General features: G+C 45.1%; 1 protein-coding gene across 1 annotated transcript in view; it reads left to right on the forward strand.

The window, feature by feature from the left end:
• Positions 1–17,775, forward strand: part of LRP2 (LDL receptor related protein 2) — a 208,528-nt gene that overhangs the window by 126,815 nt on the left and 63,938 nt on the right. Inside the window, exons 35-43 of the mRNA XM_075529132.1 lie at positions 148–361; positions 1,218–1,457; positions 3,590–3,778; positions 5,941–6,861; positions 6,992–7,157; positions 8,064–8,222; positions 9,489–9,778; positions 11,523–11,726; positions 12,834–13,076. Coding sequence (XP_075385247.1) covers positions 148–361; positions 1,218–1,457; positions 3,590–3,778; positions 5,941–6,861; positions 6,992–7,157; positions 8,064–8,222; positions 9,489–9,778; positions 11,523–11,726; positions 12,834–13,076 — 2,626 coding nt within the window. The remainder of the gene's footprint in view (positions 1–147; positions 362–1,217; positions 1,458–3,589; positions 3,779–5,940; positions 6,862–6,991; positions 7,158–8,063; positions 8,223–9,488; positions 9,779–11,522; positions 11,727–12,833; positions 13,077–17,775) is intronic.

A 17,775-nucleotide genomic window follows, 5' to 3' on the forward strand; every position in this document is an offset into this window, starting at 1 on the left:
TTGAACTGCAGCTTCCTTTTCCAAACCCTCCTGACTGAGTAGTTGTGTCCATCGATTCAGAAAAGAGAATTCTGTTACTGGGGTAGAGTGCTGTACAACCGTGAGGTATTCGTTTAAGTAAAACTAATGCAAAATCTACTCCTTTAGATTGAGAGCGGAAACGTGGATGGTACGAATCGAAGGATCCTGGTATACCAGCTCTCCCACCCCTGGGGAATTGCTGTCTATGGTTCCTTCCTTTATTATAGTGATGCAGACTATGAGGTCATTGAACGAGTTGACAAGACCACGGGAGCCAACCAAGTAGTCTTGAGAGACAATGTTCCAAATCTGAGATGCCTTCGTGTTTATCACAAGCCCGGTGAGTGTTTGTCAGGGAAACGCAGTACGGCTCCTTAGCTGGTTATCATGACAGTGAGAATGGCCAGATACAGATTGCTGGACCGGGAGTAGTAAGCCTCATGTTTCTCCCAAGAAATAGCTGGTGGTTTCAAACCACTGGCCTTGTGGTTAGGAGTCCAAGTCATAACCCCCTGTGCCACCACGGTTCCTTATTAACAGGACGGAAATTTTAATTGTAAAGGAATACTCTTAGACACTACATATTCGAATGTTTCTCAATGTTTTAATATACTTTTTATTTGCCCTTTAAGTTAATGTTATGATACAGAGATCATGTTTCATAGTTCATAATTTTTAGTGTCTATCTAAAGATTACTAGATGCGTTTTTTTTTCCTGGGCTGTAACCGGCATTTCACTTTGTGTTTGTTTTTATTGCATGTGAATAAAAAGTTTCAAATATTCTTTTTTTTTTCTTACACTGCCCGATGTCTCCCTTCACCCACTTTTCTCTTGGCCATCCCCCAGGGAGGAGGTTATACATAGATCCCTGTGATCGATCCCCCCTCTCGACCCCACCCTCCCTCCACCCTCCTGCTATCTTTTCTTCTCACTCCAAATATTTTAATATACTTTGATTTTTGTAATTGAATTGATATGCTTTTAACTTCCACGCGGTCAGCCTTCCTTAGTCTTCTGTCATTGGTTGGAGAAAACCAATTGTTTTTCCCTATTTGCTTTAGAAGCTTTAGTCTCTGCAGTACTGCGTGTAGGTTATTGAACACGCAGATACGGTGCGTTTGTTGTTAGTAGTAGTGTTTTTTGGGGGTGGTAAGTAGGTCAAAAATTCCAGACCTGATTTCTTTTTTCCATTTAGATTCTGCTGATTCCTCAAATGGCTGTAGCAACAACCCGGTTGCCTGTGAGCAGATTTGTCTGCCTGTCCCCGGAGGGCTCTTCTCCTGTGCCTGTGCCACTGGCTTCAAGCTCAATGCTGACAATCGGACCTGCTCTTCCTACAGCTCTTTCATTGTCGTATCAATGCTTTATGCAATCAAAGGCTTTAGCTTGGATTCATCCGACCACTCACAGGCCATTGTGCCAGTGGCGGGCCCAGGTGTGTCAACATAAGTAAGATTCCACTTCATGAGGTATCGGGCAGACACCCTCGTTGTTATAAAAGCATTTCTCTGGAGTTTGAATTCAAAGTGCTTCTCAAACTTTAATGTGCAGCAGAATCACCTGGAGGGCTTGATGAAACAGATAAGGGGTCCATCTGGATGGGTCTGATTCAGTAGATAATGAATTTGTACTGAGAACATGATGGTGTTGCACCTCCATGGACCACACGGGCTCAGGACAACCCAGAGTGGAGCACGGCTTGCAAGAAATCTTTCAGAATTGGTGTTCGGAAGCACGATGCCTTATTTCTGACTGTTAGTAGGGACTCAGGGTAGAAGGACTACCTGTCAGGCTAATAATGGTCTGCAGTCTGATTTATTGTTACATCTGTGGTGAATGAGCTCACTCTTAATCTCGCATCTTCAGCATGTGTTTGCAGCATGTAACTCTTGAACTCTGTGAGTGTAGGGAATAACTTGCCTTCTAGATGAACCAAGAGGTTTCTAGGCCCAGAGGATCTAAATGTTTACTAGCGTCACAAGGTGTGTGCCACAGGATGGCGTTAGAGGGGAGAAAGAGAAAAAGGAAAGAAAGAGGGGAAATGGAGGGTAGGGAAGATGGACAGAAGAAACAGAAGTGCCTCTGGGGTGTTGAGGCAAGGTGTGTCTGGTCGCCCTGTGCTCACTGTCCCACAGACCTCACTCCTGCTTGTCCACATCTCTGCTAATGTCCAAGTTACCATCTCGAAACTCTACAGAAAGGCTGTAAGAAAGGCACAGTGCACATCTTTGTCATCGCCAACTGGATCCAACAGTTGTTCGCATCTCACCTCTGAGCTCTCAGTCTCTGTGTCTACGTGCGTATGCACCACATGTGGGTCTAACCCATCCAATGCCTGCGGTTGATTTGCATGGCCATTTTCATGAGCCTTTTGTAAACAGACTGCTCATACCATGACTCCTCACCTTTACACTATTTAACACTTCCTGAGAATAAGGTCATGGTCATCCAAGTCCAGGCATTGCGTTTGCTTATGCGTCTTTTAATCTAGAGTAGTTGACACGTTTTTTTTTTCTTTTCTTCTTGTGACGTTTGTAAAAAGACAGAGACCCCTTGTGCTAGAATCTCACATTGGGAATCATTTCTCATAGGGCTACTGTCATTCACTTTATACCCTGAATGGCTCATGAAATGGAAGGTGGAGTAAGCAAACCTAAAACCCACTGCCATCCAGTCAATTCTGACTCCAAATGACCTTCTAGAGCAGAACAGAACTGCTTGTTTGGGACCCCCAGAGAGTAAGCCCTGACAGGAGCAGAGAGTCTCATCTTTCCCATCTTTTAGCGGCTTGATGCTTAACCCACTGTGCCACCAGGGCTCAATGGATTTGATGCAGGTTAAACGCTTCATGACCAGTCCTGGGTGTTTTATGTAGAATCTCATTAGAAGAGCATACTGCTGACTTGTCCGACTCTCAGAAATACCTGTGCTTGATCATTTGGCTGAGGTGGCCGCGTCAAAGCCCGCCTTTCAAAAAGAGAACTGTTTTCCTTGTGCAATTTGCATGAAACTTGTGGGGTCCTGCTTTACCTCCTGTGAGTAGCTTGCTCCCCAGGGACTTTCGTTCTGTGCTAGGAGCCATGAGTGACCTCGTTTGAAACGGCTGCTGGGCTTCTGAACAACTGGCAATGATCTGACTGTGCCGTCTACTCGTAATAGTCGACATTCCTCCAGGAAGGAGACGCCTCAGAGGCTTCCCTGCTATCAGTGAAGTGTTGTTTTTAAAACTCCAGGTGTTATAGTCAGTGATCATAATTGATCTTTTCGGGCTCCAATGGGCTGTGAATCCATTATTACTAGTAGGATATTTTGCTTTTGACACATTATTTTGGGTTCAGTTGTACATTTCCTACCCCACACCTATAGTCATCCATTTCCCCAGGAGCTCGGGTTGCTTATGGAAGGAACTAGTCCTCAGAAGCAGGACCTGAGTGGTGGATCGTTTGTGCTGCAATGTGGAGATGATCAGATCAGGGGCTGGCAGTTAGGCTAGAAGAGTCAGATATTCAGACATTGCCGTCCCAGCGAGAGCATTGCTTACTGACCTTTCTTCCCTAAATATTTCAGGACGGAATGCATTGCATGTGGATGTCGATGTGTCCTCTGGCTTTATTTACTGGTGCGATTTCAACAGCTCGGTGCAATCTCAGAATGTGATCCGAAGAGTTAAGCCAGATGGGTCCAATTTTACGAACATTGTTACAGATGGCATAGGAATAAACGGAGTCCGGGGCATTGCTGTGGATTGGGTAGCAGGTAGGTATGCCACAGATCTGTCCTGTCCCCCCTCCCCGCAATTAAGCAAGTCATTTAAGACGTACCGAACTATCTTTTTTAGGATAAGCTTTATGTATATTAATAATAAGGTGTTACAGTTGACAGATTAACAACAGATTCATGTTCATATTTACCTCTTTTATCACCATAATTAGAATTGTAGGCAACAAATGCATCTAGTTTCTGAATTTAAGAAAGCACTGCCAGTGAGTTTCTTTTGACTCATCACGACCCTCCTTGACTGGATCAGAAAGCCTCATCTTATTCCTGCAGAGCAACTGCTGGATTTGAACCACTGACTGTAGTTAGCAGACACTTGTGCCTAACCCATGTCACCACCGAGGCCTTAATTTCTGAATTAGAAGTGTCTAAATAGTTCAAAACCTCATCATTGCCATTGAGTCAATGCTGACTCATAGCGACCCCCTGTGGGTTTCCAAGACTGTAACTGCACTAGGGGAGTAGAAACTTCAGTGTTTCTCTTGCCGAGCTGCTGGTGGTTTCGAACTGCCAACCCTGCGTATCAAAACCCAACTCGTAACCACCATGTCTCCTTAAGTATTTCAAAGTCATATGAAAATGTATTAAAAACCATAACGAGTGTCTATTTACCTTATAGCCTTTTTAGCCATCAAATTAGCAATTGCTTATTCTTGTTCACTTATAAAAATCTTTCTGATCATTAGGTCCTTTCCAATTACCACTTGGAAACAAATATGTTATCATTTTTGCATTATAATCACCTTCTGTATAAAATAGATGTCGTTGTGAGAGATCGTGCTTGTCAGCACATATCACTTAGAAAGGTTAACATGCATTATGAAAATGTGAATATGATGATACCAGAAACCTAACCCACTGCCATCAAGTCAATTCCAACTTGTAGCAATTCCATTAGACAAATTAGAACTGCTCTTTAGGTTGCTAAGACTAAAGATCCTTATGGCAGGCGGCCTCACCTTTTTCATAGAGTGTTTGGTGGGTTAGAACCACTGACCTCATGGTTAGCAGCCTAATTCTTAACTCACTGTACTACCAGGGCCCCATAGGCACCACAAGCATTTGTGGCAAATGGTAACTGTCATAGTGTGGTTAGGGTTTCAAACTCCCATTTCTGATCACAAATGTCCTTCATTATTTCTGAAGGCTGGGTAAAGCAATCTGATGCTTCTAAGTCAAATCAAGTTCACTGCCTGCTTTCCCAAATATAGCTCTGTCAGAGCACGGCAATGCCCATTTGTATTTGTGTAACCTATGACTGCCTTCTTGTAGCAATGGCAGGCTTGTGATAGAAACCGTAAGACTTACAAGACTTAGAATATTGACCATCTAGCCCCTTACAGATGGCCGCCCCTAGATTGGCGTGTGTGTCATTAGGAAAAGGCAATGAAAAAGAGAATGGATCAGTAACATCCCATATCAAGGTTATTTCTCAGTGCAATGTTGATTCAACTACAGGAGCAAAGTCATGTATAGGCCTCCGATGGACACCAGCAATTCGGCGTTAGCCTTTGAACTGTATGGCATCAGTTTGGGCGTCACACTGCGTTCATACAGGGATGTGTACCCGGTGGTCTAGTCTCCCTAGCGTTTCCATTGTGTTGTAAAATCCAAGTGGGACTGGACCCCACTTTTGCTGGTTGGGGGGTCCATGGAATGAAAGCACGGACACTCACTAGAATGCAGAGACCCTTTGTTCGTCTCACCCATGAAAAGCCTGTGATGAATGGTAGCCCCCGAGATACTGCTGGTGGTCTCTCTTTGGCTCTGCCATCATGCTGGAAGAGAAGGTGTTCTGTGATCACAAAGAGTCCAGTTAGATTCATACGCTGACTGTGAGTTCAAGCTCACGAGGGGAGGACATTCTGGAAAATACAACTTTCAACAGAAAGTAACCGTGACATTTGCTGTGGGTTCTAATCCATGCCAGAAGCTGACGCTTGCTACCATCACTCAAAAGAGGCTCTTTGGCTTGGAGGAGTTAATCTTTTTTTTCCAATTCAGAATGGAGATTTTTATTTATAATTGTGCAAAAGACAACATTATTAATGCCAGTGTCTTCAATGTTATTGTTGTGAATCCCCTTTTGTCTTCTTGATTTTCATGCATCCTCATGCTTTTTAAATTTTTTTTCCTTGCAGGGAATCTATATTTTACCAATGCTTTGGGGTCCGACACACTGGTGGAAGTTCTGAGGATCAATACCACTCACCGCCGTATTCTCCTTAAAACCTCAGTGGATATGCCCAGGCATATTGTTGTAGACCCCAAGAACAGATTCCTCTTCTGGGCTGACTATGGGCAGAGCCCGAAGATTGAGCGTGCTTATCTCGACTGTACCAATCGAACAGTGCTTGTGTCAGAGGGCATTGTCACACCGCGGGGCTTGGCCGTCGACTACAGCAACGCCTTCATTTATTGGGTTGACGATTCTTTAGATGTGATCTCAAGAACCCATATTATCAGTGGGGAATCAGAAGTGATCCGCGTTGGCAGTCGTTACCCAACTCCTTATGGCATCACTGTGTTTGGGAACTCCATCATCTGGGTAGACAGGAATTTAAAAAAAATCCTCCAAGCTAGTAAAGAACCAGGGAACACAGAGCCACCCACCGTGATAAGGGACAATCTCTTTTGGCTAAGAGATGTGGCGGTGTTTGACCAGCAGGCCCAGCCTCGGTTGCCGGCAGAGGTCAATCACAACCCTTGCATGGAAAATAATGGGGGGTGCTCTCATCTCTGCTTTGCTCTGCCTGGATTGCAGGCCCCCAGATGCGCCTGTTCCTTTGGGACGTTGGAAACAGATGGGAAGAACTGTGCCATCTCAACAGACAATTTTCTCATCTTTGCTTTGGAAAATTCATTAAGAAGCTTATACTTGGACCCTGAAAACCATAGCCCACCTTTCCGTGCCATAGAAGTAGACAGAACGGCTCTGACTCTGGACTATGACAGCCTAAATAATCGAATCTACTTCACACAAAACACAGCCTCGGGAAGTGGTCAGATTTCCTATGTCAGCCTGTACTCAAAGGATGCTTCTTCGACAGTCATTGTTTCAGGTATGTGTTCTCCAAATGCAGCCAATTGTGATGTCCTTGGGCCAATGCGCATGGAGGAGCTGGGTTGTTCTGAAATGCCCATTGAGACTTTAATGCCTCTGTGTGTTTGTGTTTCCTGGCGTATATCCAGATATGGACAGTACTGAGGGCATTGCCTTTGACTGGATCAATAACAGGATTTATTACACCGACTACATCAACCAGACAATTAGCTCCATGGCTGTTGATGGCTCTCACCGCACCGTGGTAGCCCGCGCTTTAAGACCAAGAGCCATTGTCTTAGATCCTTGCCGAGGGTACGTCACAGTCTTCTGTCTTTGTGCACGGGGGAGGATGGAGCCTGGAATGGTTTTATGTTCATCGAGAACCAACATTTACTGAGCTTGTAACGCTGTGGCTTCCATTTCAAGAGTGAAAGGACATTGGAGAGACTTCACTTGGGTGTGAGGGTGCAGTGCCTGTCTCCCTTTGATGCTAGACAGGCTAGCAGCCTACCAGGGAATCAGTGCTCTGACTCAGTCAATCCTGGTTGGACAAGGTGTACTTGGGAATGGACTAGGGTTTCTTTGGCAACATCATAGGCAATTTGTAATAAAAGGATGCTGCTGTTTTAAAAATAAAAGGAACATGGGTGTGTTAGTCTGGGTAGGCTAGAGAAACAAATTCATAGACACTCACATGTGTATAAGAAAGAGCTTTATATGCAAGAACAGTTGAATATTGAGAAAACATCCCAGCCCCATCCAGATCAAGTCCCTAAGCCCGATAGTAGCCCATATGTCTGATACCAATCTATAAGTCCCCAGACTCTCAAAACACATGCAATGATGTAGAACGCAAGAAGATCACAGACAAGTGGGTGGAAAGTCCTGTGGATCTAGTGACCGTGGAAGCATCTCAGCACTGGTGTGGGTCTCCACGTGGCTCCCCCAGGTCCAGGGCTCTTGCTGCCATCAGCATAGCCCCATGTGTCTTGTCAGCTGCAATGTCTCCCAGGGAGTGGGTAGAGAGAATATAGGAGTTCCCAGAATCCTCAGGAGAAGGCCATGCCCACACAGAGACCTCACTGGCTGTGGCCTGATTGACAGGCTAGACTCCACTCCTTCACTCTTAATCCTTTCAAATTGACAAACGATTATATAACTATCACATGGGGTTCTTGGTGCCACATCATTATGACTTTTTTCTTTTTTGATAACTAGGTATATGTACTGGACTGAATGGAGTTTTGCTCCCAAAATTGAGCGAGCGACACTAGGAGGAAACTTCCGGGTACCCATTGTGAACAGCAGCGTGGTGTGGCCCAATGGGCTGACCCTGGACTACGAGGAGGAGCTTCTCTACTGGGAAGATGCCAGTCTGTATGTCGTTGGTTCCCGGATGGTGCTGAGGGAGAGGGCTGGGTGCTGTGTGGTGAAAATGCCGTAGGCCAAACAGGATGTCCACGATGTAGCGATACCCTTTCAGGAAAGACTCTCTAACTTGGAAAGCAGTCTTTCGAAAGCTCTCCTAGTGTCATGAGATTGAACAGTTACGATGTCGAAGATACCTGAAGAGGCCTTACTTGATAAGAAATTCAAGAGTAATTTCAAATATGATTTAACCATTCAATGTATAGCCCCCCCCCCACTACTCTAAAACACGAATGATGTTTAAATGTGCAACAGTCTGATGTGGATGTATCACTTAGTCTTTCATAAATGCTTTGCTTTACCTTTGGCTTTTGGTCAGCTTCTCAGACGGACCCTCTACTGAACAACTGTTCAATAAGATCCATGTTTTTCATTCACTTTTGTTCACCTCCATTTTATGTGTCCTCCCGGGCCCCTAATGGAATCACCTATTTAGTAGATGGGTCCCTACAATGTCGGGAGATGTTCTTGCCCATTCCCCTTATCTTGGTCTTCTAACTGAGCCGCTAATTACCTAACTGGTACTCATTTTCTCTTGGAAATGTGGCGTTCAGATCATTCTATGTAAAATCCTCAAGGTATTCAGTTATTAAACGAGGCGTCAAAACAATCAAAACAGCAACTAGGGAGTGGGCACTCACTAACTCACAGATACTGAGTTAATTCTGATTCATAGGGACCCTGTAGGACAGGGTAGAACTGCACCTGTGGGTTTCCAAGACTTTAATTCTGTACGGGAGTAGAAAGCCTCATCAACGCCCCTCAGAGCAGCTGATGGTTTCAAACTGCTAACCTTGTGGTCAGCAGCCCAGTGGATGACCCACTATGCCTCCGTGGCTCTCGGGCGTGGGAAGGAAAAAATAATTCACTTTTTTATTGAGTATATACTGTGCCTTAAGCAGTCAGGTCATTGTTTCTACGTAGATTATATAAAAATTTCCTTCTGTTTCTAATGTCAACCTAGCCTTTCCTGAAGGATTAGTGTTAGGTTATATTAATATTTGGAAAGCTAGTAGTTTATGTGTCATGGGATGATAAGCAATAACTTCCTATCATCAGAAAAAAAAAGAAAAGCCCCAAACAATTTTAAGCAATCAGCTCACTTTGGTGGGGATGTGTGTGTGTGTGTGGGGGGGGAGGGTGTTGTGTAAACTGTAGACATTGGGAAACTTTTTCTCGATTTCAGCTTGATTTCCTTCCTTACCTTGATTCTAGGCAGCGGATTGAACGCAGTTCTCTGACGGGGACGGATCGCGAAATTGTTGTCAGCACCACCCTCCATCCCTATTCTTTGACTCTCTATGGCCAGTATATTTACTGGACTGACTGGTCCACCAAGTCCATTTACCGAGCCAACAAATACGATGGGTCAGGTCAGATTGTAATGACGGCCAACTTGCCCACTCGGCCCATGGGCATTCACATTTCTGGGCGCAGCCAGCAGCATCAGTGTAGCAACCTTTGCAGTCAGTTTAATGGGGGCTGCAGCCACGTCTGTGCACCAGGTGAGTCATTGTCATGTGAAGACAGAAATGAGCATGGAGCACAATGATAAAGAGGATGGTGAGGATGGTGATGATGTCATGTGGTAGAGAAGGCGGAAGGAGTGGTTCAGTGGGACACAAGTTGACCACCAACCAGCCCCTCAGCTTTCCTAAGACGCACCTATTCCAGTAGCAGGGTCAGTGGTGAGGATGTGGTGGGGCCCCGCAGTGTCTTGTTGTGTTGTGTGTAGGGTTGCTATTAGTTGCAACTGAGTCCATGGCACCAAACCTGGTGGTAGCGCGGGTAACAAGTTGTGCTGCGATCCGCGAAGCAATTTGAAAGCGGCCGCCACTCCTGTGTAAAGATTTACCGCCGCGGAACCCCCAGGGGACAGTTCTCCTCTGACACTGGGGTCTCTGTGAGTAAGATTCAAAGCCTGGCAGCGAGTTAGTTATCCCAGTAGCATGTGCTGGCACCTGGTGGGGACCAGTGAACCATGTGAGTTTAAAGAAATGGGCCTCATCCCTCCAATCCTATCAGGAGTCCTCTTGGGCCTTATGCATCCCACATAATCACATTAAAGCCAGTCGCTCCTCAACAGAAATTTCCCCCTTGATTTCAGCACGTATTTCATTACTGTGGAAACACGTGCCATCAATAAAAATGACTCAAAGCAGAAAATAATTTGGTCATGAAAAGGATAAGGAAAAAAAATCCACGTTCTCCTTGATTTCAGGATAATCGGTATCTTCCAATAATGGGGTTTGGGTTTCTAACGAGAGGAAGAGTCTGTCAGGCTTCTTACAGGGAACCCTCTCGTCAATATTTCTGGTGGAAAGACACTTAGCTAACTATGAGATGAGCTTCACAATGAAAAGATGATAGAACTTTCCCATAAACCCATTCAAGGGGTTCTGTACATTCTGGGACACGGGTGACGTTTTCCGCAGCGTCATCATTTTTGTTCTCTCTTCCCAAACGCTCTCACCACTCTTCCTATGGACTCCCTGCCCCTTCAGCTTTTCGTCTTTCTTTAAAAGGACTCTTGTCAATTTGATCCCCTAGATGTGTTCAGCACACTGCTACAGCCAAACATTCCTTTCCAATCGAGCTGTTCCTTGGGAAGGTTTCATTTCAGGATTTCAAGTCCCTTCACTCTCAGTGATTCCAGGGAATCTGAATCCCATCAGAATCTAGCTGTTGGATACACTGAGCCATCGTTTCGGGGCACCATCCTGTTCTGTGGTCTCATAGTGAAGGCAGGCGGCAGCAGTTCGTGGAAGCACTTAGCCCCGTGGTCTAAAGGGCACATTGTAAAATCCCACTGAGATGGAGGTGGGAAGCGAGATGATGGCTTGACCTGCTGCTGTTGTTTGTAACGTCAATAAGGATTATCTTGAATGGTTCCATTCGGGAGGGCTGTTTTATAGTTTTCATTGTTCCTGGAGATACTTTGGGTGTAAAATTATCTCATAGGGTGTTTTATAGAGAACAATCAGCTCATTGGGAGATAGATATTCCTTTTCATGCCCATTGCTCTGCAAATTTATGCTGAGAAAGAAGGATGCTGCCGTTGGTTGGCTAGATGTTATATATTTATACAAATAGCATATGTCTGTGTGCTGTTTGCTGTTTGCTATGTAGGTCGCGGTGAAAAGATAAGGGTGACTTATCCGTTCTTTGGAAACGGCACGGTTGGTTTTGATGGATATCAGAACGGTGACCTGACACATGGTCTGTCTCTCTGGGCTTGCCTTTCTCCAGGTCCGCATGGTGCTGAGTGCCAGTGTCCAACGGAGGGCCGCTGGTATCTGGCCAACGGCGAGAAGCACTGCATCGTGGACAACGGCACCCGCTGCCGGGCCTCTGAGTTTACCTGCCTCAGTGGGCGCTGCATCCCCGACGTGTGGCGATGTGACAATGACCTGGACTGCCCCGACGGCAGTGACGAGCTGGAGAGCGTGTGTGGTGAGTGGGGAGCAGTCAGCAACGGTGCGTGAAAGACGGGGCTCGGTGCTCGGTGCGTGCCAAGCAGGACTTAGCACCGGAGGGACGGCTCCAGCAGCGGGTGATTGTTACCATCTCACTCATCTTCTGGAAGCAGGGCCATTCCTCCCATAAGTTCATTGAAATGACTTCCAGTCCTCCGTTGACCACAGTAGACTTGCCCAAGAAGGGTGGAGATGCGAGACCTTTTTGAACAGATCACGTAGAGACTAAGAGTTTTTATTTCCCACAAACAAACTCTCTTTGCATTCTTTTCGCCAGTTGAGATGAACAACAATTTTTCTCCTTCTCCAAAAATATTTAGTTGTTATTCTTGATGAAAGAATATTTTTGGCATAAGCATATGCTGCAAGATGGGCTTTATTCATGGACACATCTTTAATTTTTTTTTAATTTAAAAATCATTTTATTGGGGGCTCATACAACTCTTATCACAATCCATACATACATCAATTGTGTAAAGCATATTTGTACATTCTTTGCCCTCATCATTCTCAAAGCATTTGCTCTCCACTTAAGCCCTTGGCATCAGCTCCTCATTTCCCCCTTCCCTCCCCGCTCCCCTCTCCCTCATGAACCCTTGATGATTTATAAGTTATAACTTTGTCATATCTCGCCCCGCATGGACACGCCTTTCTACACAGATTGCTCCGTCAGTGACAGTAGGTACATACATCGGTGACGTTGTGAGAACTTCCTTTCCCGCTCGCTTCCTCTCACTGCCTCTCAGCCTCTACGGTCTGCATTTTCAGTGACGGTTGACCGTTGGGTCTCATAGAGTGAATTTTTCTTTTTTAAAGAACGCAGGACTCAAGAGATAGACTTAAACTAAGGTCATAGAGAAGTGGAATGGCATTGACAGCTATGTAAGGGGTTTATTTTTATGGCGGACACAAAGCACGTGGCCTACTTCCCTGGAAGTTAACTAATGTAATGTCTTTCACTTTCCATGCAGCCCGTCTGCGCGGTTTTGGCCTCGGAAGGTAAACTCCATTTGAGCTGATTGTCTCTTTGTAGGGATTGGGACGGCGATTTAACGCAGGGCTTTCTCTCATGTTTGCTTCTCAGCATTTCACACCTGCTCCCCGACGGCCTTCACCTGCGCCAATGGGCGATGTGTGCAGTACCGCTACCGCTGCGACCACTACAATGACTGTGGCGACAACAGCGACGAAGCCGGCTGTCTGTTCAGGCCCTGTAACGCCAGCACGGAGTTCACCTGCAACAACGGGCGCTGCGTAGCTCTGGAGTACGTCTGCAACGGGATGAACAACTGCTACGACAATGAGACCTCAGACGAGAGGAACTGCCGTGAGTGCCCTTCACGTGCTTGCTGTGTTTCGGGGATTTAAGTGGCGGGGATCGTTTTTTTAAAATCATTTTATTGGGGGCTCATACAACTCTTATCACAATCCATCCATCCATCCATCCATCCATCCATCCATCCATCCATCCATCCATCCATCCATCCATTGTGTCAAGCACATTTGTACCTTTGTTGCCATCATCATTCTCAAAACATTTGCTTTCTACTTGAGCCCTTGCTATTAGCTCCTCATTGTTCCCCCTCCCACCCTCAAAAACCCTTGATAATTTATAAATTATTATTATTTTTCCATGTCTTACACTGCCTGATGTCTCCCTTCACTCACTTTTCTCTTGTCCGTCCCCCAGGGAGGGGGTTATATGTAGATCATTGTGATCGGTTTCCCCTTTCTCCCCACAGTGGTGGGAAATTTTATGGGGGGGGAAAACCCCAGAAATTTCCTTTTGATTTTTTTTTCAAAGTAACATTACCTGATATTTGGATTAGTCACTGAAATTGGATGCATTAACCAGTGAATAATTTAACCTTGAAGACTCTATCCCTTTTTTTTTTTTTTTAAAACATTTTATTAGGGGCTCATACAACTCTTATCACAATCCATACATATACATACGTCAATCGTATAAAGCACATCTGTACATACGTTTCCCTAATCATTTTCTTTCTTTTTTTTTTTTTAAAAATTTATTGGGGCTGAGACTCTATCCCTTTTTTACCCATCTAGCAATGGTTAAAAACTCTGGACACAGTTTTGAGGGTTCTTAAGCGTTACCCACTGGGTTTCACAGAGATCATTATATACAGGTATTGTGTTTGATGTTGTACCAATGCCTAGATAAGAATGGAAATCATCTGTCTCTTTTAATTTTTCTGGTGAATAATCTTTTTTCCCCCAAGGTTGTAAATTTTTTTTTTCATGTTGATTTATTTTTATTTTTTTTTAATTTTAACAATTTATTAGGGGCTCATACAATTCTTATCACAGTTCATACATATACATACATCAGTTGTATAAAGCACATCTGTACAGTCCCTGCCCTAATCATTTTTTTCTCCTCTTTTCTTTTTTTACATTTTATTAGGGACCCATACACCTCTTATCACCATCCATACATATACATACATCAATTGTATAAAGCACATCCATACATTCCCTGCCCCAATCATTCTCAAGGCATTTGCTCTCCACTTAAGCCCCTTGCATCAGGTCCTCTTTTATTTTTTCCCCTCCCTCTCTTTCCCCCCTCCCTCATGTGCCCTTGGTAATTTATACATCATTATTTTGTCATATCTTGCCCTATCCGGAGTCTCCCTTCCCCCCTTCTCTGCTGTCCCTCTCCCAGGGAAGAGGTCACATGTGGATCCTTATAATCAGTTCCCCCTTTCCAACCCACTCACCCTCCACTCTCCCAGCTTCGTCCCTCACACCCTTGGTCCTGAAGGTATCATCCACCCTGGATTCCCTGTACCTCCAGCCCTCATATGTACCAGTGTACAGCCTCTGTCCTATCCAGCCCTGCAAGGTAGAATTCGGATCATGGTAGTTGGGGGGAGGAAGCATCCAGGATCTGGGGGAAAGCTGTGTTCTTCATCGGTACTACCTCGCACCCTAATTAACCCATCTCCTCTCCTAAACCCCTCTATGAGGGGATCTCCATTGGCCGACACTTGGGCCTTGGGTCTCCACTCTGCACTTCCCCCTTCATTTAATATGGTATATATATACATATACACATATATAAACATACATATACACACTTATATCTTTTTTTTTTGCATGATGCCTTATACCTGGTACCCTGGCACCTTGTGATCGCACTGGCCGGTGTGCTTCTTCCATGTGGGCTTTTTTGCTTCTGAGCTAGATGGCCGCTTGTTCACCTTCAAGCCTTTAAACCCCCAGACACTATCTCTTTTGATAGCCGGGCACCATCAGCTTTCTTCACCACATTTGCTTATGCACCCATTTGTCTTCAGCGATCCTATCATGGAGGTGTGTAGTCAATGATATGATTTTTTGTTCTTTGATGCCTGGTAACTGATCCCTTTGGGACCACTTGATCACACAGGCTGGTGTGTTCTTCCATGTGGACTTTGTTGCTTCTGAGCTAGATGGCCGCTTGTTTATCTTCAAGCCTTTAAGACCCCAGTCACTATCTCTTTTGATAGCCGGGCACCATCAGCTTTCTTCACCACATTTACTTGTTCACCCACTTTGGCTCCAGCCGTTGTGTCGGGAGAGTGAGCATCATAGAGTTCCAATTTAATAAAAGAAGGTATTCATGCATTGAGGGAGTGTTTGAGTAGAGGCCCAAGGCCCTTCCGCCACCTTAATACTTGACCTTTAAATATAGACACATAGATCTATTTCCCCATCCTCCTATATATATTTGCATGTACATGTCTTTGTCTAGACCTCCATGAATGCCCTTTGACTCCTAGCTCTTTCCTCCATCTCCCTTGACTTTCCTCCTGCCCTACTACCATGCTTCGTCGCCACCTGGGCTAGAGTATACCTCTTCTCTAAGCAACCTTACCCTTGATCATTTCCCACCAGGCCTGCCACTCCCCCTTCTCTACCATTTGGGATCCCATGTTTTTCCCTTGTCCCTGGGTTTGTTAACACGACTTCCTTACCCCCCTACCCCCCCACCCCAAGTCCCCCCCGGAACTGTCGGTCCCGTTGTTTTTCCTCCAGATAGTTCATCCAGCCTATCCTATTCAGACAGACCTGTGGAGACACTAACATACACGAAAACAAGACAGAGGAAAACAAAGCAACAGTATGCAACCAGACAACAAAACAACAACAACAAACCACTGACAAAGAACAGAACAAAACAGTTCACAAGAGAAAAGCTTGTAGTTAGTTCAGGGATCGTTTGCTGGCCCTTAGGAGCGTTTTCCAGTCCAGTCTGTTGGGGCACCATGCCCTGGCCACAAAGTCCACTTAAAGCATTCCCTGGGGACCTTGCCACTCCATTCCCTTGCTGTTCTGCTGCACTCCCCCAGTGATTTTCCTCGGTGTGGTGGGATCAGGTCTGGTGCGCTCATACAACTCTTATCACAGTCCATACATACATCAATTGTGAAAAGCACATTTGTACATTCATTGCCCTCATCATTCTCAAAACTTTTGCTCTCCACCTAAGCCCCTGGCATCAGCTCCTCATTTTTCCCCTCCTCGCTACCCCCTCCCTTCATGAACCCTTGATAATTTATACATTATTATTTTGTCACATCTTGCCCTGACCAACGTCTCCCTTCACCCACTTTTCTGTTGTTCATCCCCTAGGGAGGAAGTTATATGTAGATCCTTGTAATCAGTTCCCTCTTTCCAACCCACCCTCCCTCTCCCCTACCAGTATTGCCACTCACACCACTGGTTCTGAAGGGATCATCTGCCCTGGATTCCCTGTGTTTCCAGTTCCTGTCTGTACCAGTGTACATTCTCTAGTCTAGCCAGATTTGTAAGGTAGAATTGGGATCATGATAGTGGGCGGGGGAAGAAGCATTTAGGAACTAGAGGAAAGTTGTATTTTTCATTGTTGCTGCATCGCACCCTGACTGGCTCTTCTCCTCCCCAAGACCCTTCTGTAAGGAGATGTCCAGTGGCCTACAGATGGGTTTTGGGTCTCTACTCCGCTCTCCCCCTCATTCACAATGATATGATTTTTTTTCTTCTGATGATGCCTGATATCTGATCCCTTCGACACCTCATGATCGCATAGGCTGGTGTGCTTCCTCCATGTGGGCTTTGTTGCTTCTTAGCTAGATGCTGCTTGTTTACTTTCAAGGCTTTAAGACTCCAGACCCTATATCTTTTGATAGCCGGGCACCATCAGCTTTCTTTACCACATTTGCTTATGCACCCATTTGTCTTCAGTGATTATATCGGGGAGGTGAGCACACAATGATATGACTTTTTGTTCTTTGATGCCTGATAAATGATCCCTTCGGCACCTGGTGATCAGTCAGGCTGGTGTGTTTCTTCCATGTGGGCTTTGTTGCTTCTGAGCTAGATGGCCACTTGTTTACCTTCAAGCCTTTAAGACCCCAGACACTATCTCTTTTGATAGCTGGGTATCGTTAGTTTTCTGGTGAATAATCTTTCAGTTCAATACATTTCTAGGGATTTGTGATTTTTCCTTTTGCCTTGGGAAAGTAAAAGATCAGAGTATCAAACCAACCATGGTACTTTCATTGTGGGTATACCACCATGCTCCTCTGCTTTTGTAGTTACACACATTATTTATTTGACTCTGCTTTTTATCTACATGCAAATATATATAGGAGGATGGGGAAATAGATCTATGTGTCTATATTTATAGGTCAAGTATTAAGGTGGTGGAAGGACCTTGGGCCTCTACTCAAACACTCCCTCAATGCATGAATACCTTCTTTTATTAAATTGGAACTCTATGATGCTCACTCTCCCGACACAACGGCTGGAGCCAAAGTGGGTGAACAAGTAAATGTGGTGAAGAAAGCTGATGGTGCCCGGCTATCAAAAGAGATAGTGACTGGGGTCTTAAAGGCTTGAAGATAAACAAGCGGCCATCTAGCTCAGAAGCAACAAAGTCCACATGGAAGAACACACCAGCCTGTGTGATCAAGTGGTCCCAAAGGGATCAGTTACCAGGCATCAAAGAACAAAAAATCATATCATTGACTGCACACTTC

Source organism: Tenrec ecaudatus, chromosome 13 (genome assembly GCF_050624435.1).
Source record: "Tenrec ecaudatus isolate mTenEca1 chromosome 13, mTenEca1.hap1, whole genome shotgun sequence".
NCBI classification, from domain to species: domain Eukaryota; kingdom Metazoa; phylum Chordata; class Mammalia; order Afrosoricida; family Tenrecidae; genus Tenrec; species Tenrec ecaudatus.